This window comes from Lissotriton helveticus, chromosome 9, assembly GCF_964261635.1.
Source record: "Lissotriton helveticus chromosome 9, aLisHel1.1, whole genome shotgun sequence".
In the NCBI taxonomy this organism is placed as follows: domain Eukaryota; kingdom Metazoa; phylum Chordata; class Amphibia; order Caudata; family Salamandridae; genus Lissotriton; species Lissotriton helveticus.
The window spans coordinates 1,027,278,914-1,027,305,110 of record NC_136070.1 but is presented as its reverse complement, the minus strand read 5'-3'; the positions used below and the strand labels follow the sequence as shown (position 1 = coordinate 1,027,305,110).

At 41.1% G+C, this 26,197-nt stretch overlaps 1 protein-coding gene across 9 annotated transcripts in view; it reads right to left on the bottom strand.

Moving 5' to 3' along the window:
• The window catches only part of MITF (melanocyte inducing transcription factor), a 759,320-nt gene that overhangs the window by 232,910 nt on the left and 500,213 nt on the right, over window positions 1–26,197 (bottom strand). For all 9 annotated transcript variants that reach the window (XM_078661343.1, XM_078661344.1, XM_078661346.1 and 6 more), the window contains one exon: window positions 1,392–1,641. In XM_078661343.1, coding sequence (XP_078517469.1) covers window positions 1,392–1,641 — 250 coding nt within the window. The remainder of the gene's footprint in view (window positions 1–1,391; window positions 1,642–26,197) is intronic.

Below are 26,197 nucleotides of genomic sequence, written 5' to 3'. Positions count from 1 at the left end.
GCCTGACAACTCATGGAGCTGCACCCTTCTTTCAGCAATCTGCACTGATATGAAAATCTCATAAACTCCCAAAAGCAATGCTGAATTTCACAATATTTACACTGAAAAAAAACCACTTCAGAATATGGTATTAAAATAAACACATCTGAATATTTTAGTTTGATTTCCCAAATCACTGTCAGATATTCATAAAATCATAAAGATCATCCATTTCCTTGCTCCTGCGGAAATCTCCACTCATCAGAACTTCAAGACCAAAATCTCAGCTGCTGACAAATTTAACTCACTTTGCAACCTTACAAAGAACTGAAAAAAAGGTTCCTGGGATCAACGTCAGTCAAAATGTAACTATAGATGTGCTAGCAGTAGGCGTCATCCGTCCTATTAAAAACTTTACTGGACGCCCACAAAAGATACCACCACCTTTTAGCAGTTGTTAGAGCCAAATTCCAAGGCATTGCCTCGTTAAACAAAACGCGAAATTACGTTAACAATGAATCTAAATTACCCAACAAAGCTGGCACACATACAATTTTACACTGCAACTCTTTCGCCGTTTAGTTTTTGGCTATTTAATATACATGCAAGTCATTTATTCAGGCTGTTAGTCATGGTGTAGTGTGTGCACCACCTTTATTTCACACTGAAATTAAAGTGAAGACATCTAAAAATAGAACCACGGGAGTTACTCTTATGTTTCGATTTGTAATTGTCCCTCTGTGGGTATATACATATTTTAAATATTTTCACTGTCTTTAATTAAAAGGTCCTGAAATCTGGACTAAGTCTCAGTGTGTGAAATCGGGTCTATTCTAAGCAGGTTACAATTTTCCGGTAATTAGGACGCTGCTGTCTCCCTGTAGAGTGCTACTAACAAGCTCCCGCACTGTCGCGTCTAACAAGGAGACAAAACTAGTAAAAGCAGTGAACTCATTTGGGCAAAAAAGGGATTAAAGTAGCAACCCGCATAAAAACTGGAGTCTCTTTGTGCGTTTCAGAGCCTTTCTGGGAAGATGTGGTGTGCAAGATTTGTCACTCCTCTTCAGAAATAGTTATATTTACAAATAAATGGAAAATCTTGGTTTGAATCTTCGATTTAAGTAGGTAGTATTAATGCAAAGCCAAATCACAGCAATATCTGTGTCCAAGGTGAAATATATGCACATTTTGTTTATTATTTTTAGAGTTAAACCACCACTAAAAAAAGAAAGGATATTATATTTATTAGAAATTTGGGTTAAATGCCAGGAGGTTCTCACCTCAGATCACAATGGTTCTCCCTTGGCTTAAATATGTGTTTAGAGTTGTTCACTGCTTTGGAATATTTCAGATAAAAAAATAATGCAAACAAATAAATATGATGCATAGAAAGGCTGAGCAAACTCACATACCTTGAGAACCTCCATTGGTACCTGGGCGGAAGGGGGGAGGCTAGACGGGACTGTAACGTTGATGGCTGGAGTCTGACCGACTGGTACTCTCTGTTGCATGAAATGAGCCGCTTGCTGCTTCTGTTGCTGCTCGCGTCGCTCCTGCTGCTGCATCTGTTCACGCATGAGCTGCTGCCGTAGCAAGATCCGTGATGTCATACTGGAGGAGCTTAGTGGTGGCTTGGCAGCGCCAGGATGCTCGGATGAACTGCTGTGGGAAGGTAAGTGGCAAAGGCTCAGTTTCTTAATTAGCCAGGAATAGTGATAATGCAGACACAGTGAAGAACTTAGCTTGCTTCTAACAAGAGAAGGAAATTATGATGAGATGTGAAAAACACTCCACAAACACAGCATAATTAGAAACTAACGGTGTTCAGAAGGAAAATGTTGCATGAGATGCTCTTTGTATTTTGGTCTTCAGTACCATGTCTAAACTAATTTTAGTAATTAAAACATCTTTTTTATTTGCAAGAAATATATTATTTCAATTTTAGTGGAAGGGGTACAAATGGCAAATTCTGGTAAAATTATTCTTTGGCCAGCACAACAGAGGTTTTATGAAACAGATGCTACTAGTAGGTATTAACAAGACATTATAAAGTGAACACATTTAATAGGAAGGATCCGAGAGAGAATAGAAAGTGGCAGATTAGACAGGCAGGGCTGCAGAGACAGATGGTGCTAAGAAATAAACTGGGTGGCACAGCCCGCTGTGGCAGTATGACAGATACGTTTCACCAACTATATACCTTTTGAGGAATTTTTCACAGGGCCAACGTAAGTGCGTTTGTAGTCTACGGAGTGCAGACCAATTCTGAGTTAATAACATGAAGGGACGTTAATACAAGTAGGGCTCTAGGGAATAAAGCACTACATTTAAAAATGAAAGACAACACATGAGTCCATTGTTCAACATTTATCTATGTGCCTAAATGTGACCAATATTCTAAAGAGAAATCAGTAAAAGTCAAAATCAATACATCTATGTAAAACCTCAGCCAATCTTGTATTAAAATATGAAATCAAGACATCAAACCTATGGCACATATTAACATGAACACAAGAATGGGTGCATCAGTCCAGACTAATATTCGCAGTATAATTGTTGAGCCAAACAATGATATGCATCATTAAGTCTTGCACAATCTGGTATCAACATCGAATAATTCAGTGACCGTATCAACAAGCATGACCTATAGCATAATTTATCACTGTGAAAGATATCCTTCCCTATAACAGATAATAAAACTTAATTATTCCAGACTTAAGCGGTGCCCATTCTTTCTCACTCATGTTCTATGACTTGATAAATCCCATAAGAAAAATGTTTTGAGTTCTACTGAACGCGTATCCTTCATACACAGATCTTTGCAATTCATAAGATATGTTCCTGGGTTTCAGAACTTGCCCTCCTTGCAAGTAAAAATCAGCACACAAGGTAGATTTACAAGGGGATATCCTTCTTTGGCTGAAAAGGCTGCTCCATTGAGTTACAGTGTCTGTGAGCTGTCTCGTTGAAGATGGATACAGATAATGAAAATGGATTTATTGAAAGAGGTGTGACATTTGCACCATGCCTCCAGAAATCTGATATGAAATGCTCGTTTAATAGATAAACAGTTGTACTATAAATTGGGGATTAGGAAGGAGCAGAAAACCCTTGATGTAGACAAAAAATGTAGATTCACTACTAGTAAAAAAAAACATGATATTGCAAACTTGTTCAACGATTGCCTAAGATTTAACAGTATAGTATTTATTGTATATAACAAAAACCCAGAAAGAACATCACATCTAGTCTTCTAGTCTTTAACCCGCAGGCCAATACATACATAAACACATACTATATACAGATGTATTTCTCATTTCAGGCATGAACCAGTAATGTGTAGGACAAACATGACAGAAATGTAGGATTTTAATAGTGGGCATTCTGGAAAACAAAACCACAATTTTGTCTGTGGGGATGATTCAACTGAATGGTTCAGGCTATGCATTCAGGCACATGTCCTGACTAGTTACAATTGGGAGGCACTGTGCATCTGTTTGGTCACTCAACTATGAAAGCATGGTTACAATTTTATTATTAATCATAACCGAAACTGCGAACAATATTAAGAAAGACAGTCCACAAATAATTGTTGATAAATCAAGATACCCTTATTGTACACAATTGCCCAATCAACGGATACCAAATTATAATGGCCTAGCAGAGAAAACAATGACTTAGTACATTTTAGGGTCTTTCTCCTTGTAGTAGATTAAAAACAAACCTTAGTTTCTGAATATGACATGCCTGAGGTCGTAAGAAGTGAGAAAGCAAGTACCCCACCCGCCATGCTTAAATCAAGAGCATGAACGCTTGTACCGAAATAATTGTAGCTTCCTATAAACGGACAGATATGCTGACAGTATTATAGACACATTTACAGAGTTAAAGTGTGGTCAGAAAGACTAGCAAGAAGAGTGCTGGGGTAATTTAAATTCACATAAAGCAAAGATTGATGATCTCGGAACACTAGAGTCCGGTTCAATCTTAATACTAAAGATGCTGGCAATAAAGGGCCAGCATCATTTGGTTGGATTGAGATTAATGTATGATAAAGTTCTGTGTGTCTTGGGATATGGAAAATGCAAGCATCTAGTAGATGTAATTTATGATGACACTAAATACAAGTTAAAGTGTGGCATCTAGACAAAGGAAATCGCCGTGAGGCCTACAACAGTGACATGAAAGCTGGAAAAAGATAGAGTAAAAACAAGTTAAAAAAAAAGAAGTGACAGGAAAGAAATATAGCTGCCTTTGACAGCAGGTATTGAGAAGCTACATCTGAGTGCAGACATAGTTGGAGAACTTTGTTAAAATACCCTTGTACAGTTAAATAAGGATAGACTAAACAGAAGGTTTCGAAATGTACAAAATCATGAATCTCTGGACGTGTGGTATGCATCTCTGCACTGCAAGCAGACATTTTTTACTTCTTCCCTGAGCTACATTAACACAGAGAAGAAAGTCCATGAATGCAAGTGTATGTGATTCACCTACATACCTACTGTACACGGTTTTGCTCTACCGTGCATGAGTGTGTCACTAAAGTGTAAGTGCCGAAAGGTGTGGCAAAGCATCACAAATAACAATTGTGTGTGGGTGACCTCAATTGCACTGCATTCGCTTGGCAAGTAAATAAATCCAGTACTTGTATAGCGCACAAATCACTCCCGAAGAGGTCTCAAGGCGCGGAGGGCCGTTGGGAAGATTAAGCGAGCTATTGCCCAGAGTCGCATGGTGCTGGGCAGACCCCTGCTGCCGGAGCCGGGGATCGAACCGTGTTCCCCAGCATCCATCGTCAGTCCCCCTGGCCGTGGCACCACGCCTCTCCCCAGCAAGTGACATTTTTACCCACATATCGGAGACTACGCATGCAGAAGTTAATCATTATTCTCGTACAATCGGTAGACCTTTGGAGACACGCTGAATGAGTAATATAGACTTTTGCGACATTGTGAACTGCAACTTAATGTTTCTTGTTCCATGAATGTGTCGCACAAACACACAGAAAATGGTTTGTGTTCCAGGTCCAATACAGATGGCAACCAGCCCAGAACCTAAGAGGAAAGATAACAGGCTAGAGCGAAGGAGCCACCATATGAACATGTGCCAAACCAGAGATCTGGTCCGGCCGGGGATTTCTTTAAAAGGCAGACATGAGACCAGCACCAACCCTACAGATGCTCTGATTCAGGTTAAGGAACAGAGGCAGGCATTGCACTTTCTGCAGGTGAAGCAACCCAAAAAGGTCCATTTGATTGGCTAGACAAGCAGAACATTATTTTGTCGTGAGTGGCCCTTCGTGTCCACGTTTACGGTCTGATAAGTGAAATATGTAAATTCAAACTGCACACGCATGAATAAATACACAGACACATATGAACAAACATATAACCCTTGGAAAACGCTTTCTAGAATATATGAATCTCTGGATCAGGGCTATTTAGGTCCCAGAAAGTTTTGAGAATTGTACCGGGAGGACGCTAGGAATATATTTGTTTGCATGTTGGCAGCATGAAGTGTGTTAGTTTCCAAGTGTCAAGGCCCCCCAATGTTTAATTCCAAGGCATTGGCGTATCTCCAAATCATGGGCTCCCCCTACAGAATGTGAAGAGGGGCCCCTTAGTTTCCTTACCTCACAGACATTTATGGGCCATGGGCTGAAAGCCGCCCCCCACCGAACTTCAGGGGCCAAGGACCGACTTAAAACAACCATCTGTGGGAGAACGTATATTGTGTGGGAACTCGAAGCAGACGGCAGTGATACCAAGAGAGACGTCTTAGTATTATTTTTGGAAAGATCAAACAGAGTTCCTGACCATACGACTTATTAAAAAAAAAAAAAAGAAAAACACCATCCTGCTATTTAAGGCCTGTCAAGGCGAAACATTCCCAAACGAGGCTGATCCTTTTGATAAGGAGACTAATGCAGCTGTGGAGTAATCGCACTAATTAGCCGCTCAGGACCAGCAATTGGCCGCTGTACTTAAAATAAAAACCCTTTTGCAATTAGCAGAACCATATTTTCACATCTCAGATGAAAACCTTACACTCTGGGTTTTTACTTCAACCCCTTCCAATTTTGGTGGACAAATAGCATAACATATTAACGGGGCGCTAATTTCACTTCATTTTAAATTCTCAAGTGGCAGAACAATGTTTTTATTTTAAGGTGCTAAAAAATTAGGCTTTAAACAAATTATAGCCAAAGCAGCTTTAAATATTAGGACGAAACAAAAGTGCAGACAAATAAGGCACTGTCCTAAAGTAATTACGGATTTATCAGAATCGACTTCTATGCTAAGCAGATTTGTTTGAATAACTACTGTCGTACAAATTCTTCTGCATCTTAGATTTCCAGATTTTAAGATTATGTACAAGGAAATAAGTCAACCTTTCTGAGTAACCCGTTTTACCTTCAGAAAACAGAATATAATACAAAGGAAAGAAACACCTAAAACACTCCGTTTTGTTTCTTTAACATGGAATGACAAACAGAAAATTTAGAAGTACAAGCCCATGGGTCATAATATGAGATGGGCAGCTGGATTCTCTAGCTCTCCCTCCAATTGAAAGATCTCACTTTGGAATTCCTGTTGCCAGTGGTCAAATGACAACTCATAGGCTTTGCAAGGGCTTGTTTACAAACAGAATATAATACAAAGGAAAGAAACGCCTAAAACACTCCATGGGGAGGGTGGGGGCCCGCAACGGGCCCCCAATAGCAAAAACTGCATGCCTTTCCATGGCGGCAACGCCATGGAAAGGCTGCTCTCCGCCTGCATCGTAATATGAATGGCGGTGTCTTGCAGACACCACCACCATATCATGCCCCTTTTCCACCCAGTCGACAAGTCAACCGGCGGAAAGTCTTTCCGTCTGCCGAGGCCCCCCCAGCCATACTAATATGGCGGGGGTCTTTCAGGTATGGATGGCGGGTGGATCGCCCCCGCCGGTCCAGCGGTGGCTACCACCGACCCGTCAGGTGCAATCCTCCCGCCATCCTAATGGACCCCTAAATGTATACAAAACTCTCAAGTATCCAAGGTGAATGTGTGAGTACCTTATCCAGTCCAGGTGTTGTGCTTTACATTCTGTGATTTATGGTCCTCCACATCTTTTTATAAAACCAGGACTACTTCCCAGAATGGAGGGCAAAAATCCTGGACCAGATGAGTTAATCCAGCATGGACCTGGGAAACCTGAGAGCTCTGCTTTATGCAATTTTCCCTTTTATTCAAACACCAGAAATAACACTTTGAACTAAAAAAAATAAAAAAGAAGTTGTCGCAAATGTTTCTCTGGTTCTGTGTAGGATGTTGCATCTGTGTATAATTATGAAACGTTGGCTCAATCGCAAGCATCACAACTTCTACAGCATGTACTTTCCTTGCGTTATTAAAGCTTATAAAATAACGAGCCAAGACACCCTGCCAAAATGGAAGCCGAAATGGATGCCAAGAAGATCCTGTTATCTCTGAACCACAATAGCACAGGGGACCAACCCTGCCTTGTGTTGCCAAAAGGCACAATGATGAAACAAATGTAAGCATTATTCTGTATCTGTCACCTATATGATAAAGAATCCGGTACCGAAACATTACATGTAAAAAATGCTAAAAAGGGTCCATTAGAAACCTGTTATCTGTTCTTGCTATATTTCCGAGCTGATTTCTTAAAGAAAACATTACGTGATAAGGATCATGTATAATGCAAATATTGATCACTGAAACATTTCCTTTTAACTAGAAATCAACAGCAGCACAGGAACTATTACAACACTTTACCTACAAATGAAAACTGGTCACCCTTAAACGATGCTTTAAAATGACTCCTAATCAATTTGCCTGTGTTGTCATCAGTGTTTCTTCATTACTACAAAATATTAATCTTTCAAAGCAATTACTGCTTTACAGTACTATGAAAGACCATTTTGGGGAGACGGGGGGAGGGGGAGAAGCAAAAAGCTGAAACACAAGTTTAGGTGTTAAACACAGACAGTGGGAAGAAGCATTGTAAATGTCATGGAAGCATTCACAACCCCCACACACAATAACAATAATAAAATGCAACTTGAGCAGAAAAAACATCCACAAACTTCTTTTGAACAAGCATTGGCAATGCCAAATGGTCTAACTTATGAATGAAAGTGACTTTTGTCTAGGCATGCAATAAGTCATCATGCTCTGCAGCTCATCTTTGCACACATGGAACTACTCATCCATCCACTGACTCATTCATGCATTCACAAAAACTCAACAATATATGAAAGCTAAAATAAAAGAATAAAAGCAGAAAAAAGAAAACATGTTGCTCTCTAAACACAGCGGGAATGTGCTTTCAATAACAAAAGTAAACATAGCAGTGCTCATCTTGCAATGGTTTTGTACTGTGGGAAAGTGGGTTTCAGTAGCAGTACCTCTCCCTACTTTTTACCTGGCTTTTGGTGCAACTTTGACTGTAGTGTACTGGGTCCCTGCTGTCCAGGTTCCTAGTACCAGTGTTCTTTCCCCAAAACTGCACCATGATTGGCACGACTTCAGACCCCCCCTGTAAGTCCCTAGTCAATGGTTCTCCTTGTACCTAGAGCATTGGCACTGAAGAGGGTCCCTTGGGGACCCCTCACCAAGGCCATGCTAACTGCTACTGCAGCCTGCATGCCTTGGCGCAGACAAAAACCGACAAAGTCGACATGGCACACTGCCTGTGTGCCATGTCAAAGCAGCACTACTTAAGGTATGAAAGTCTAGCAGGCCTTACAAGCCCTAAGGCAGGGTGCACTATATCTCAGGTGTGGGCATAACTGCCTGAGCAGGTATGCCCCTACAATAGTTAAGTCTATTCTTAAATATTGTAAGTGCCAGTGAAGCCATAGAGAGTACATGGGCTGGTAACTCAACAGCTCGAGTTCCACAGCACCATTAAGGCTTCACTGAACCAAGGAGTGTTTCATACAAAACAACTCCCCTCAATAAACACACATTGATCCCAGTGTTGGATTTATTGAAACATGTACTCAGAGGACACCTCAGAGGTACTCCCTGAAAATCTACCAACCCTGGTATAGTCAGCAGTTTCAGTATTTGCAAATCTGGGCGATTCAGTCTATGTGACCTGTGTCAGTGAATGAGCTGTTTGCACAATTGATGGCATGAACGCACCCAGCACATGTTGCAGATCTAGTGGATTGGCAGCTCGTCCACCCTGCCAGGTTCATCATTTGCCAGTCTGAAGGTTTCGATGTTATAAGAGAAGATCTTCTACCTCTTCACTGTCAGTATATTAAGTTTGCAATATATATTCCTTTCTTTTGAAAGAAGTAAATACATTCCCTGTGGCCTGCTGGCTCCATCTCATTTTGAGACATCTATCATCCTATACAATATTGGGATGGAGTCTGGAATCTTTTGCATTATTTATCCAACGTCCTCATCTTTTGAAATACTTATCATTTTGAGCACAACATTCGGTGGTGGAACTCCGAGGAAGGCAGTGTTCTACCGAAACGCGCGTAGAGATAATCTGGAAACCACCCTAATAATCATGTGTTCAACTAGATGTTTTGTTATATCAACTTTGGCTTATCCATGAATTGCATTATTATCAAACAGACTATATATATATTTAAAATAGAATTATGAATTTTGAATACATTGTTTTGTAATTTTCTAAATACCAGGATCACTATTTTTAGCTGACATGTTCTTCTATTTTCATTGTTTTGAAGTTGCCCTAGATTATTTATAATAGGGCTCTCACTGGCTTCAGGCAGCCTGCCACCACAGACACGTTGACCCCTGGGTCGATAGTCCCTGCTCTATGAGGCCAGAAACAAAGCACATCCAGCGTGGAGGTGTCTCACCTCCTCCCTCAGAATGAGCACAGTGCTCAAGAGGAAAGTTTCAAAGGCCATTGTGTCTTTGTAATGCGACCCCAGCCTCTGCTGCTATCAGCAGGTGGCAGCTCCCGGTTTAAACACCCACTTTTGGCCAGTGGGAAAACTAAGTTAGAATTGGAGGTGTGCTCCCTTTCGCCAACTCCACCCCCCAGGTGCTGGAGGCGAAGTAAAGCACATTGTTCAGTGCCCACCATCTTGAAGATGGTGGGACTTATCCAATCAGGGCTATGCCCCCCCTCCCACAGGACGGTGGCATAATAGTGGGTGTAGACACCCCAGGTAAGAGACCCATTGGTCCCTACAATTTACTCCCCTGTAACTCCCCTAAATCATCTGGTGTTTAGGTGGCACCCCAGACCCTGAAAGCAGATTCAACTAACGCAATAATATGACAGAAGAAGATCGCTGCGGTTCCAGAACTCAGATCCGACGTAGAAGGAACTGGCATAAACTCCTGCGCTGCTCAAGACTCGACCTCTGCAACCTGCTGGCCTTCCTGAAACCTGTGGGGCCTCTAAGAAACCCCAGAGCCCTCCAGCCTTCTGCAAATTGCCAAGAACCTCAATTTGGGCCAGATGTGCTAGTTCCCGGTGACCGCCAGTAAAGAAATACGGTGGTTGAGGACCAGCACTTGTGTCGATGTGACTCATAAATGTGAAACAAACGTAGCAGCTAGCCTCCTTCACCTCACCTCAAGGGATCCTCTTAGCACAGTGACTGGCGTTGGGAACAGCCCTGCTCCTTAGAGCCCGCCCCCCCCTGCTGGTGGCCCCGACGGTGGAAGCAGAAACGTTGGCACAACTGCCTCTCCTCCATGACGGTCTACCCTGTAACTCACCTGTTGCCCGACGGGTGTCGGTGAACTCCGACATCCAGCATCCACAACATCTGGTACTCCTGCTCCAGGTACATCTTGACTCCCGTTGTACCCGAGTCCTGGGCCTCCAAGGGCATTCATCCAGCCGGAGAGGAAGACCTCCGACTGTCACAGGTAGCGAGGTCCTCCGAAACTCCTCGGGGGAGTCCTCCTTGCAGCGACCGCAAGGGTAACTGTGTCGTCGGTACTCCACCATCCAAGACTACACCTTCAACCCAGCAACCACGCCTGCTGGGCTGGCGGTGCATCCATAGAACTATAGTGATGTGCTGCCGGTCACCGCGACGGTAACTGTGTTGGCAGTCTACTGAACTCCATTAAAGCTATATACCTACCGGAATTCAAGCACTGATCGTGATGGTAAATATTTGACGGTATCAACCGCCGTGTGCCTAGACACTGAAAGTACTGCTTACTTTGAACTGCATGGTCTTTTATTCCGACTACCACAGTCTACCAAGTATTTATTAAAGTATTTTAAAACTGTACAAAGCCTATCTCCGATTTGAAGTCTTGCTTCTCAAAACATATATACAGAAACTTGTTATTTTTACACAAAAATGGTCTCGAATTTATTTTTCAGTGTGTGTGTCATTTATTTCCACTGTGAATACAACAATTGCTTAACACTGTCCTCTGATAAGCCTAACTGTTTACTTAAACTATCACAAAGAGAGAGTTAGTATTATCTACTTACTGCCTCTGCCTTCCTCTGGGGATATCTCGCATTCTCTACATAGTGTTCTACATTTTAGTACACTGTACAGAGAGGCATATCTTTACATGTATCTAGTATGGTCGTCTGGTTTTCTCGAAGAGCCACCTGGGATGCTGCTCACAGCACTTGAAATGAGCGACAAGCAAGCAGCCCATTATCAATGCCTGGGGAGCTATGGTATCCAGAAAAGAAATAACATAAAATTAGGAGATGCATAGAAATTAAAGGGAAACTACGTAAAAAGAACATTGAAAACTAAAGGACTGGCAACGAGCGCTGATAATAAAGCACACAAATTTTCAGATTGATGTGCGCACTTGATCTGATAATGCCGCCATTCACAGGGGAATAGGACTAATGACTGAATCATCATAGATCAATGCAGACTGTAAATGGCACTCAGACAGACCAGTGGCAGAAGTCGGAAAACCCAAGGAACGCTATGTATCTATATAGATATATATTTATATACATTTCGAAAAAAATTATGTTCCTTGGCTATTGGCTGAGCCAGACGCCTGTACCCGCTGTTGAGCTGCTCCGGTAATCCAGCCACATTGTTGGAGTATATATATATATATATTCACTGAAAAAACCATAGGTTTCACACCAGTTATAGTTAGGTGGAAATTTTACTCGCATAAAACCATTGAAATTCCCACGTTATAGTTAGTTGGACTCACTATAACTTGCGCGTGCAATGCACTGCTGATGACGTCACATATTACATCACTCATGACATGGTCAGTGATATCACTCATGACATCACTGATGACATCTCAAATGACATCACTGATGACAACATCCTTGTGACAAAGTGGCAGACCTCCTATCAGCATAAAATAACCTTTGACACACACATTCAAAAATAGAAACTAACATTTTCTTAAAAAAGGAGAAACCAATACCAATTACAACAACTTATTAGGTAATTCCAACATCTACATACACATCCACTCATTCACCAACAGTTCTATATAGTCACACATGCATGTACTTACTCATCATATGTACTCATACACCTATACATCCTGTTACACACTAATACTCATCCATATAGTTACTCACACACAAATTCACACATGCAAATAAACTATCAAATAAACATTTACTTGATTATAGTGCTATATACACACCACTACACATACTTCTACAGAAACGGAAACATATTTACTCTCTTAAACAATCAATTATAAAAACACATACTCACTAACCCACCCATACCCACAATCATCCACCCATACAGTCTTGCACACATGCTGTCTTCAAAATACATACAAATAGTGAGTCACTCATTCATGCATCTGTGCTCTAAGTAATATCCCCCACCGAACCATTAGACACTGATACGGATACTCAAAAAAACAACTAATAACCCATATACACACTCATGTAGCTACTCACCAACCCATGCAGCCACTTATACACAAAGTGAGACACAGATACAGATATTTAAATATTTAAACATTACTCGCTAATATATGTATTCACTAAGATACATTTAATAAGTCAGTTAACCAATCAATTTTACACAAAAAAAACATCCATTTAGACATTTATTTACCCATTTATTCTTCCATCAACCTTTAGATATACATATATAAAAAATATTTATTTTTCAGAAAGATACACATTCACTTGATGATGTCATCAGTGATGTCATTTGAGATGTCATCAGTGATGTCATGAGTGATGTCACTGACCATGTCATGAGTGATGTAATATGTAACGTCATCAGCAGTGCATTGCACGCGCAAGTTATAGTGAGTCCAACTAACTATAACGTGGGAATTTCAATGGTTTTATGCGAGTAAAATTCCCACCTAACTATAACTGGTGTGAAACCTATGGTTTTTTCAGTGAATTTAATAGGTTTTTTAAATGCTAATTCCTAACTATAACTGGTGTGAAACCTATGGTTTTTTCAGTGAATATATATATATATATAAAATTTCTATGGCAAAATGAAACCCCTCATTTTGTTCCTTTTCAAATTAAATGTATTAAGTGTTACCACTTTATTCCAATCAAGATGACTTCAGGTGTGCCATACGTTTGTCATAAGTAAGACTGTTAGCGTTCTAGTTGTTCTTTAGAACACTCTGGGACATTCTGTCATTGGGCTATAGTTGGGCTACATCTGGCTGATATTTGGGCTAAATTGGGGCTCTTTTGTCTCTGGTGGCCATCTTGGGAGACTGCATATCAGAATTTTTTTAATGAAATATAAGAGGATTTGAGAAGACACTCAAAATGTGCCCTAATTTTTCTTTCTTCAGCACTAATCATAATTTCTATGGCAAAATGAACCCCCTCATTTTGTCCCTTTGCAAATTAAATGTTTTAAGTGTTAACACTTTATTCCAATCAAGATGACTTCAGGTGTGCCATACTTTTGTCATAAGTAAGACTGTTAGCACTCTAGTTGTTCTTTAGAACACTCTGGGACATTTTGTCATTGGGCTATAGTTGGGCTACATCTGGCTGATATTTGGGCTACATTTGTTTTTTTTTGTCTCTGGTGGCCATCTTTGGGCTACATTGGGCTACATTTGGGCTCTAACATATATATAGCCCATTGTAGCCCAATATATATTTTTTCAAAGTTAATTTTCGTAAAAACCACTGGAGCATATATCTTGAGACATAGCAAAGGCACATCGGGGTACCAGTCCCTACAATTTTGCCAAGTTTGGTGGAAATCCATTCAGCCGTTCGGGCTAAAAGTGAGTCCAACCGCCCTAAGGAAATTAACATGGGGAAAACACGTTTTGGGACCCCCTTTTATCTCAGCCCCCGCTTGACGGATCCCCCCGAAACTTTCAGGGAAGGAGCGGAGCGCAGCGAGGCTAAGTTAAAGAAAATTACAGGCAGCTCCCTCATTCGGCGCCAAAGTTATTCACAATAGAATGTTGCGGATTTCCTATGGAAAACGATCCTAACTATAACTACCTACTGGCGACCGCCAGTAGGTAATATATATATATATATATATATATATATATATATATATATATATATATATATATATATAAAATTTCTATGGCAAAATGAAACCCCTCATTTTGTTCCTTTTCAAATTAAATGTATTAAGTGTTACCACTTTATTCCAATCAAGATGACTTCAGGTGTGCCATACGTTTGTCATAAGTAAGACTGTTAGCGTTCTAGTTGTTCTTTAGAACACTATGGGACATTCTGTCATTGGGCTATAGTTGGGCTACATCTGGCTGATATTTGGGCTAAATTGGGGCTCTTTTGTCTCTGGTGGCCATCTTGGGAGACTGCATATCAGAATTTTTTTAATGAAATATAAGAGGATTTGAGAAGACACTCAAAATGTGCCCTAATTTTTCTTTCTTCAGCACTAATCATAATTTCTATGGCAAAATGAACCCCCTCATTTTGTCCCGTTGCAAACTAAATGTTTTAAGTGTTAACACTTTATTCCAATCAAGATGACTTCAGGTGTGCCATACTTTTGTCATAAGTAAGACTGTTAGCACTCTAGTTGTTCTTTAGAACACTCTGGGACATTTTGTCATTGGGCTATAGTTGGGCTACATCTGGCTGATATTTGGGCTACATTTTTTTTTTTGTCTCTGGTGGCCATCTTTGGGCTACATTGGGCTACATTGGGCTACATTTGGGCTCTAACATATATATAGCCCAATGTAGCCCAATATATATTTTTTCAAAGTTAATTTTCGTAAAAACCACTGGAGCATATATCTTGAGACATAGCAAAGGCACATCGGGGTACCAGTCCCTACAATTTTGCCAAGTTTGGTGGAAATCCATTTAGCCGTTCGGGCTAAAAGTAAGTCCAACCGCCCTAAGGGAATTAACATGGGGAAAACAAGTTTTGGGACCCCCCTTTTATCTTGGCCCCTGCTTGACGGATCCCCCCGAAACTTTCAGGGAAGGAGCGGAGCGCAGGGAGGCAACGTTAAGGAAAATTACAGGCAGATCCCTCATTTGGCGCCAAAGTTATTCCCAATAGAATGTTGCGGATTTCCTATGGAAAACGATCCTAACTATAACTACCTACTGGCGACCGCCTGTAGGTAATTAATATATATATATATATATATATATATATATATATATATATATATATAGGACTTTTATTGGTTTTATTTTGGGGGCATTTGAAACGGACTCACTTGAGTACATTTTAGCACCACAGGGTCCAGAATGCTGAGCATTTAGCCACGCCCACTGGGTCAGGACTTCATAGATATTAAGGTGCTGTTATTTCCGTTTTCCTCTGCTTCCATTACCTGCCACTGACAAAGGGATTTGACATCCTGAAACGCGTTTGGCTAAAGACTGCTGCGTGCCCTTTTAAGATTCCTGTTTGCAAGCTGCAATTAAAGTATTAAGACGAACTAAAGGTGTGTGGTGGCTTCTTTCCGTGGGGCAACTGTGTTTTGGATATTATAGCAGCTACGCCTAGCTGCAAGAAGAGGAGCCCACTGTGTCAAAGTGGGTCCAAGCTAGCCCCAATTATGGTGGTGGCTGAAGGAGACACGATGTTGCCCCAGCATGAAGTTCGTGAATTGCGGCTATAAAGCAGAGACAGGCAATTTTAATTGAATGCCCACAGCTCCACTTGGACCTTTATTGGTTTTATTTTGGGGGCTTTTGAAACGGACTCACTTGAGTAAAATTTAGCACCACAGGGTCCAGAATGCTGAGCATTTAGCCACGCCCACTGGGGCAGGACTTCATAGATATAAAGGTGCTTTTATTTCCGTTTTCCTCTGCTTCCATTACCTGCTTATGATTCCTGTTTGCAAGCTGCAACTAAAGGATTAAGAAGACGAACTAAAGGTGTGTGGTGGCTTCTTTCCGTGGGACAACTGTGTTTTGGAGATTGATATATATATATATATATATATATATATATATATATATATATATATATATATATATACACATATATATATAACATGACCCAAAGACATTATGCCAATTAAAAAGCTAATTTTGCTGTCAATTTAGTACAGGTATTTTTCAATTTCCTTGTATTTAGGAGGTGCCGATCTCCATCACTTCCGCAGGACAGCGGATGTTGAGTAGGTGTTTTAATTTATTTCGTTTTCACATGTTTTAGATAATTATTTCTTTTCCAGTAGTTACAGTCCAAAGAGGGAGCTCTGCAACTACAAAGGGAGCACTGGGATCCAAGTCAGATTTTGTTCTCCCCTCTGGTTTTATTGTGCTCACAGCGCCCAGCCAGCCACACTGCCTGGATGGAGGCCTATTTCAAACACGAGTCATTGAGTATGCATGCCACAGGCAAGGCGGTCTGCACCAATCCGTGCCTGGACTGAAGCCAGTGCCGGTGATGCTGCACTTATTTCCTCAGTCTTCTTATGCTATCTGTCATAGAGTCCCTTGGAACTACACCTGATAAATGAAAAAGTAAGTGCTGCTTTATATCAACCATCCAGCCTTCCACGTTGGAAGGCCTGCTCTTGTGTAGAATATGTCATTACTCCTCTTTGGTCAGCCCTGAGCCCAATATATCCAATCATACCATACATTCATCATGCCAATTCTCTTTTATTCAATGTTCGATCCCTCCCCAAACATCGAGAGCACATCTCCAACCTCATCCTCAAATCCAATCCAGATATATTATCTCTAATCAAAACCAAATATGTGAAGCCTGCATTTCAGACATAGCCTCTGCCATTTCCCCAGATTGCCTAAATCAACGAGTACATCATCAAGGTAAACAAGGAGGCGGCCTGGCAAATGTTCACCGCACTTTTATTAGCTATACTATTTTTAGTATACTTTTACTGCGGGAGAAATTATGATGTTTTACCTTAAAACAGGCCACAACAATCCTTTTTAGGGAGTAATACTATATCGCCTTCATAGGCCCAAACTTTATTTCACCAATGCCCTCTTGGAATATTTTGCCCCAAACATACTTAAACACACCAATTTCACTATCTTGGGTAATTTAAACATGGGTTTTCATGACCCTAGCAATCCAGACTCTGCCTCTTTGAAGAAGCAGTGCGGGTACAAGAGCGCAATAATTGTTTTCGGGCACACATTTGTAAAGCCAGAGTTTTGCTGCACCCCATTTTCTACAACATAGCATTTATATGCCCAACCACTCCACTCCCTTTGGTCTAGTTGGATCATTTTTCAATTCCCTTTCACGTACTTCTATCACGATTCCTTCCGCCAGGAGCTAATCTTTGCTATGTTAGGCCATCAACTAGTCCATAACTAGAAAATCAAATTTCAAGGACTCCCTAGTAATTTACTCCTATTTAGCTCACATCTGATATTTGCACATCAACCACAAGATTTAATGATTGGATAATTTCCGCAATTTACAGTATCGCCCACCCCTCATACTCTGTCTAAGCCTTGGCAAGCTGTTTTTATTATGGAGCGAACTGCGGACGATGGCGGAGGCGGCTTGTGATGGGGACTAAGACCTTCGTATCTTGCAAAACGCATCTGCATTTCAAAGAGACACCGCACTATGGTGATTAGGTGACATCTATACTGCAACAATATAAAACACTTAAAAATGTGGCGTCCCCTCCACACCTTGAATGAGGAATAAAGCCAAATTTAGAGATTGCAATAAGTCGTTTTCTGCTGCGTTCTGCCCTCCTATATACCCGACAGCATACAGCTGCCTTATCCACTTTAATAAAAAGAAATATATATCTGGCTCCGTGGACCTTGACAAACCTCCAGATCGTGCTAAAGTGTGTGAAATCCAGTAGGAGCATCTCCATAAGCACGCACGTGTCTTAGAAAGATTCGCATCCCAGGTTTAGAGATCCTATATCGTATTGTCTGTGACTGGTCCTGATGAAGGTGGTCCCACTGCTGTTTTACCACCGAAACGCGTCGACCCTTCTCCTTCCTTTGAAATCTAAATGACTTTGGTCATTAATTGGAAAACAGATTCAACGCTATAGGACTTTATTTTTTATTTTTGTGATGGGATGGATGTTTAGGAAGTATGTATGTGTTGTATGTGTGGCTCTCTACCTGGTGTGCACATTTAATTGATTTTGTGTTTTATATGAATTTGAAAAACTAAGGACATATATTTATTACTTGACTGTGTTGCAAAATATTTTCCCTGAAGCCTCTTTGCAGAATGTATATATTTTTATAATTGTTGCATTTGAAAAATATGATATAAAGAAAAAAAGACTTTTTTACTGTAAAATGAAATAAAATGAGAAACAATTCACATTTTGTGTTGACATTGTTGGTGTATGCCCTGTGTTTGAGAGGTAACTCCCATGATATAAGTAATTATAGGTCAAGAGGGAGATTTTGCAGTTGTCTTGGTATTTCTTCTCCCCTCTACTCCCTGACCTGAAAGTAATTTCCAGAGGGGGTCCCCCTTTTCTTTACTATTAAGCCTTGGCAAGCACCATTCGGCGCCAACGTTCAATGAAGAACTATTATCTGACTAAAAGCCATTATAAAAACTAGAACGTCTATGGCATCACAACTAGCTTATTGAGGCCAAATTACATTAAAAATCACCCTTGAGAGACTATCAAAAGCTAATCCGCATCAATTAATCAATCATTCAATCATGGGTTTGTTAAGCACAACTACTCACCCAAGAGCGTCTCAAGGTGCTGGGGGGCGCAGTTCCCGGATCTTCAAGGCTACCCGTCAAAGAGCCAGGTCTTGAGGTACTTTGTGAACTTGGAGAGTGTTGTCATCTGTCAGAGGTGGAGAGGGAGGGTGTTCCATGCCTTGGCCACGAGGAAGGAGAAGGAGCGACCTCCTGTTCTGGTCTTCTTGATGCGCAGCACCGAAGGAAGGGAGTGCTGGGCTGAGCGGAGGGATAATTGGGGAGTGTGAAACGAGAGGAGGTGGTTCAGGTATGCAGTTCCGGTGTTGTGGAGGGCTTTGCGGGCATGGGTGAGAAGCTTGAAGGCGATTCTCTTCTCGACAGGGAGCCAATGTAGGGTCCGCATGTGTTGGGTGATGTGGCAGTGGCGCAGTAAGTTGAGGACTAGTCTGGCGGAGGCGTTTTGGACGTTATAATAAAGACACATGTTTAAACCAACAAAAAAAAAAACATCTGGCAATCCACCCAGAGACATCTTTCTTTTTCGCTAAGGGCTTATGCAACCACAGGCATAGATCAGTAAGTTCCCATTCTCACCCAAGCTCGGCTGAAATTGGTCTTTATTTTTCTCTAATAAAATCTCAGCGCTCCGAAACAAATCCCCCCTCTTACTCCCCATGCCCAGTTGGAAATCCCTGGCAACTCTAGCGCACAACAGACCTCAGGTCAACCTTTCCCTAGCCTGTTTTCACCTCTCTTCATTGATGAAACAACTTAATTATGCCCTCTATTAATCAGCTTTCTTTAGTGATACATGCCCTCCACACATTTTGCCCTGGGTTTGGAGGTCCTTCTGCCTTTGATCACTGAGCTGTGTACTATTGCAATATGTTCAGCCACTCTACCATGATCAGTGGAAACAAAGAAAACAAAAAAACTACTGTAGATCCTAATATACTTATAAATACAGACCAATCTCTTTGTTTTCTATTCCTTTCCAAGATCTTAAAGAAATCCACCAATAAGAAAATGTCAAGCTACTTAGAAGCTCATTGATATCACAGTCCATTGTACAGCACCCTAACAGTCTCGGTGGCAGCTACCTGGTCTAACCTGGATCAAGGACTCCCATCCAGTCTCACACGGTTAGATCTTTTGTCCTTGGCATGCTACCTCAAAGGATAAACTTATACCCATTCAACTCAACCACAGTCAACTGTGGGGCTCCTCAGGCATCTTACATCAGCCCATCTGTATTATCTTCTTTCAATGGCTTCCCTGGTTCGATTTTTTGGATTTGAAATTCTATCATGTGCAGACAACACTCTCTGGCATCCCTGATTCAGTCATTTGGATTTGAGATAATAGTGTATGCAGACGACACACAAATCATTGTATCCTTCTGTGAATACCAAACTCAGACTAATTCTACTTTCAGGGTGTGCATGAGTGCAGTTGGTTCGCTGATCCAATCCAACTTGCTCAAGCTAAAAAGTGAAAAACCCAAGGCTGTTCTATTTGACTATTACACAATACTGTGGTCTCTGGATTGGTAACCAACAGAAATAAGGCCTTCCCAGTCCAGTGACATCAGCAAAATATCTTGCTTTCTAAATGGACATGAAACTTACTTTCAAGAATCAAATGAAGAAGGGTAGCTGGTTTGTGCTTGACTATGCTGCTCATGGTGAAGAAATTTCTCCATCTGCTTCCAGATTCTGAAAAAAACCTTAGTGCATTCTCTAATCATTTTGATACTGGAATATTATAGTGCAAAGGTTCTTCACCTTTTGGCTTCTGTGGACCTCCACTGAATCATTAATAGAATCCGGGGACCACCATTATTGGGACCACCATTATTGGAAGCTGGGAACCCAGGCCTAAGCCATTTCTATGATCTGAACTTCAAAACAATACACACAAACATACAAAAACTAGCATAAACCAAACAAATGTTCAAATATAGAATTTTTAAGTTTAATTCACATTCAAATCTAGAAAATGTTTTCACATTTTCATTTTTGCTTTGTTATTTGTATATATGCTAATAATTGTAATATTATTTAATTTGGTAACAGTTGTGGACCCCCCAGTAGGCCTCGCGGATCCCCAGGGGTCCTCGGATCACAGGTTAAGAGCCACTGTTATAGGACACTTCATTTTGGATTACCGGACTACCTCCTCTGCTACTTTCAAGTGGTAGAAAAATGCAGCAGCGCACCTCATTCTTAAAATACCTTCCACAACACACAGTGTCTTATCACCTTAAGACCTTACATTGGCAGCCTCTAAATCCCTTTATATGACCCATAAAGCAAATAATGCCTCAGGACCTTCTTATCTAAAAAACATGTTCAATCTCCGTCAGCTATCATCTTAGATCTTCCTCGAAGAAACTGGTACAGATCCTTACCATCTACAGGATGTGTGTGGGAGAAAATTCATTTTCCTACCTTACGGAAACTCTCTAGAGCAAGCTTCCTTCAGATCTTAAACAACCTGGCTGTTCTAGTCCATCCTCTAGGTAGTTGTGACCTCCCACTTCAGTGCCTTTAGCCAGAACACCCTCTTGAGGTAATTGTATGCCTTATAAATAAGTAATTTCGACCTTTGAATGCATTTCACTGCCACCACTGAACATAAATGTAGGAAACTGGATCCTTAATTGGGATGGAAGGAAGTCCAACACAAGGAATAAAGCCTCAAACCTGTTCTTGTAAAACAGAGTCTCAATAATTTAATCATGAGCTCAACTCCCTGGTAGCTATGGTGCAGAGCAGACAAGCTCAACTTAAGGAAAATGCATACTATGTTTGTCAGTAACAAAACAGTTAGAACGTCAAAAACAAAATCTATTAAAACCTACAACCAAATTGGGAAAATGTTATGAATATAAATATATATATGTATATATATATGTATATATATATATATATATCTATATATATATCCTCACTCCTTGTTTCACGGTAACTCTCCTCCTCACTATGGTGGCGGGCTGCCGGCAAGGTTGTGACCCTTTTTGTAAATCCAAACATAACAATCTTCTTGCATCAAAGATTGCGCCGAGCCCCAATTTCGTGGTGAAGCGTGTGTTATTTCATATCAGGTTTAGGCAAACAATGTCCCGACGCGTTTCGGAACTCGCGTATATATGTATTGCTTTATTTTGGCTTCAAAGCCTTAAAAGCAATACAAACATCACAAAAATACAACTACTAAATGTTGAGTTAAATGACCCCAAAGGACAAAATAAAACAATAGGGGAAGCTGAGATATGAATTTTTAAAGATTTCATGCAGAAAGCGATAATCAGTAGTCACTGTTCACTTTTGACCAGGACTAGGCACACTCTCCGGCTGACTGAGATGGAACATGGGTTGGATATACCAAGTGGCAAAGATTTTACCTTCTGACGTAGTCTCTGAAACAGAGGTTGAAATCCTCCATTGTGGCAAGGTTGCAGGCTGTATCTGTTAAAGTCCTCTTGAAGCCAGCTAGACATTGATGAAGTTCCAATAAAGCTGCTGGTTTTGCCAGGAAAACGTCAGAGTAGGAGAAATTCAAATTTTGGAGCTTCGATGTCACTGCGTCGGATGAATACTTTTTACACCTTCGACCAGACACAATTTTTATCTTTAGACGTAGTCTTTTTTATGGCGCTCAAAATCCTCCAGCAGGGCAAGCCTGGAGCTGTATCTGATGAAGTCTCTATGAAATTGGACACCAGTGCCGCAAGGTCATGCTGACACTCTGAAGTACTTGAAGTCCAAATATTTTCTAAATCTCAAATCTTGAGCGTTTCTAAAGCAGCTTCTATTGGTCACACCTAAGGCTCCCAAGAACTTATGGACAGCACTTAGAGGATAGGACTCCCTGCAGCAAGAGCCACCAGCATGATCCAGTTTGGGCCCAGTTGCTACTGGGTAGCTGGGCAATTCAGGAACAAGGTCACTTGTAAAATCTTGCATTCCTTTAGTCACACAGAAGGTCAGCCAACTGGCCTTTGGGAGTCCACATCTTAGTACTGATTACAACTAGAAACAGGTCCTGCGATTCTGGCCTTCACACTGGTCTCAAACAGCAGACCCAGTCCTCTTCTGCCACAGATCCAGAAAGTGATGAGCTGTGGGTGAGGTGACAACTTTGTAGGTTCCTTGACACTCCCTAACCAATAGGAAAAACGTTCTCAAGAGCAACACTTTCCACTGTTGCAGTATATCCTGTGTGCCTTACTGCAATCTACCCTCCAGTACATCTTGAGGCAAATCCAAGATGGCAGAATCTCTCTGGCCCTGAAGGGAGCTTACATGCCAGCCAGGGATGTGTTTAGGAAAATGAGCAACCCCCCACCCCCTGCTCTTCTGTTATATCTAACTAGTTGGAGACCATCTCCCTCTCCTAATAGGCGGATGCCAAACTGGCTCAGGACGGACCATGGAATGAAAGGCTTCTCTTTCCCAGATCTCCTTTACTCTTAACTATTAAACTGTCAGGCCTGAACCTGATCCCTTTCAAGTTTACGATGTTCCTGAACCTGCTCCATCTGCCCTTCCTGACCTGTTATGTGTCACATACCTCAAACCCAAGTCCTCATGTGAAAAGGTCTAATCCATTGTATATGCTCTGGGAACAGTTTTCACCTCATTGGGGAGCACTGGCAATACTATCTGCCAGCAGGCTAATACTAATTAGCCGAGTGGAGGCTCAGGCAAAATCTGACTTATTTAAAGTCACTTTTTCCAAATATGTATTAAAAATCCGGATTCACCATTGAATTGTATTTTTAATAAACATTAGAAATAGTTTCTGAATTATTTCAGATGCTTTTCCCAAACTGGATATAGCAGGTTATGATTTATTCTGAAATCTAGTTTTCCTCATACTACAGACAAAGCCCTTTACAGTGTAAATAGCTATTGGAATTCAACATTAAATTCTTGCATGTACCACTTTTAAATACTAGGCACCTTACTTTTTGAGCTTCAAGACATACTTGGGGTGACTTATTTAATGATTATTTTCGCAAGTTTGCCTTCAGGTTTAAAAACTGCAGGAGTCAGGCTACATATATGATGGCCTTACTGGGAAGTTACATATTCCACTTTGGAGTTAGCCAATTTAACCATGTTGCTGGGATGAAAGAATATATATATTGGGGCCTGGAATGCAATACCCCAGATTGTAAAGTTCAAAAACCAGCCACATCAATTCAAAGAAATGAGGGTGACTGTGAAAAAGAGGCACTTTATCACAGGCCTCAACATGCATTTTACAACAGATCATACCTATGGCATCTAAAATACCTTTTTCTAATAAAAAAATTAGGCCTATAGCTGTCATCAGTTGCTTATCATCATAACCAACTCAAGAATACTGTATTAATTATTAGCTTTCCCACAAAGCAACCATCAGGCATATAGTCATAAAATGACAAAAGTATACAAAATTAAATTTGGTAAAGTAAATTACTGTCTTTCATAAGAAGGTCTAACAATAATTATCAGAGTGCAAATCTTATGCAAATCTTATGTAACCACAGTTTGTCAGAAGGTGTTAACCAAACCAAAACCCTTGACTACTGCGGTAATATGAGCGATATTGTCAGGTCCCACTAGCCCCTCCCGCTTGTCTTGAACAATGACAGCATAGACATTGCGATATCGATGCCGGGACTAATATAAAACTACAACTCCCAAGCACTGACGTGAGTTGCGGAAATGACGCATGCTGGGTTGCGGGAGATCAGTTTCTGCCTATATGAATATGGCGACTGCCGAGAATGCAGCGCTAATTATTGCTCTGTACCAAGATCCTGGTGCCAGTATGGTAAGGGTCCTCTTGCACCACCATCTGTTTGTTCTTTTGGTGGAATAGTCTGGGTTTTCGACATGGTGGGGAAAAGAACAGGGGTCAAGATTTATCCTCTGAGATTGCGCTACAGCATAAAACACCAGAAGAGACTCCCACTGGTGAGGCTTGCGAATTGAGCACTTCTTGCGGGAAGTCTTGATTGTATGCCTTGCCGGCAGCACTTCTTTGCTCTGCAGCCCTGCTATTGTGGGCGAAGGACAGAACCTGATTCTGGAAATCCTTGCAGGACTTTACCACCACCTGGTTGCTTCAGTTTTTTGGGACCCTTAGGGTGCAATCCACAAGGTAATTCCTTCCAGTTGGCGAGACTGGTTCGGTTCTCCTGTAAGACTGCACTTACTTGAATACGTGTGCCGGACCGGAGATGTCATGAGTGATGTCACTGACCATGTCATGAGTGATGTAATATGTGACGTCATCAGCAGTGCATTGCACCCGCAAGTTATAGTGAGTCCAACTAACTAAAACGTGGGAATTTCAATGGTTTTATGCGAGTAAAACTTCCAGCTAACTATAACTGGTGTAAAACCTATGGTTTTTTCAGGGAATTTAATAGGTTTTTTAAATGCTAATTCCTAACTATAACTGGGGTGAAACCTATAGTTTTTTCAGTGAATTTCATAGGTTTTTTAATAGCAAATATCTATAGGTATGAAAGTAATAATTTTTATAACAAATTTTAAATTGTGTAAATATATATATTTTTTTTAATGTTTGCCCTGGTACGCGCCCCGGGGCGCTCCCGGGGTGCGTACCGGTGAACGTACGGGTGAGCGTAATGCTACGGAGCGCCCCGGGGCGCGTACCGGGGAACGTCCCGAGAGCGCTATTCCCGCGAACGAAAACAACATCACGACGTTTCGCGTAGTCGCGTAATGCGTCATATGACGCACTGCGTAAGCGCACCCGGAAGCACGCGATCGCATACCATCGAGCAACGTCTCGACTCGCGTGTAGCGTAAGCGCGTCGGGTCATGTGATCTGAAAATAACACTTTTCATTGGTGCAGATCAGTTTTGGTTTCCAAATGATGAAAGCTTGGATCATGTGACTTGAAAATAACACTTTTCATTGGTCCAGAACACTTTTGTTTTCCAAATGATGAAAGCCCCCTCCTTTTTTCCTTATTCTGACTTTGTCCTTTGACTGAGGAAGACCTGTTTCAAGTTCTAGCTCAGAAAATGGCTACAGTAGTATTAGCAGCTGGAGCATCTGGCCCACCACCACCACCACCACCTAAAAGACCACCAGAGGATTATATTGGTG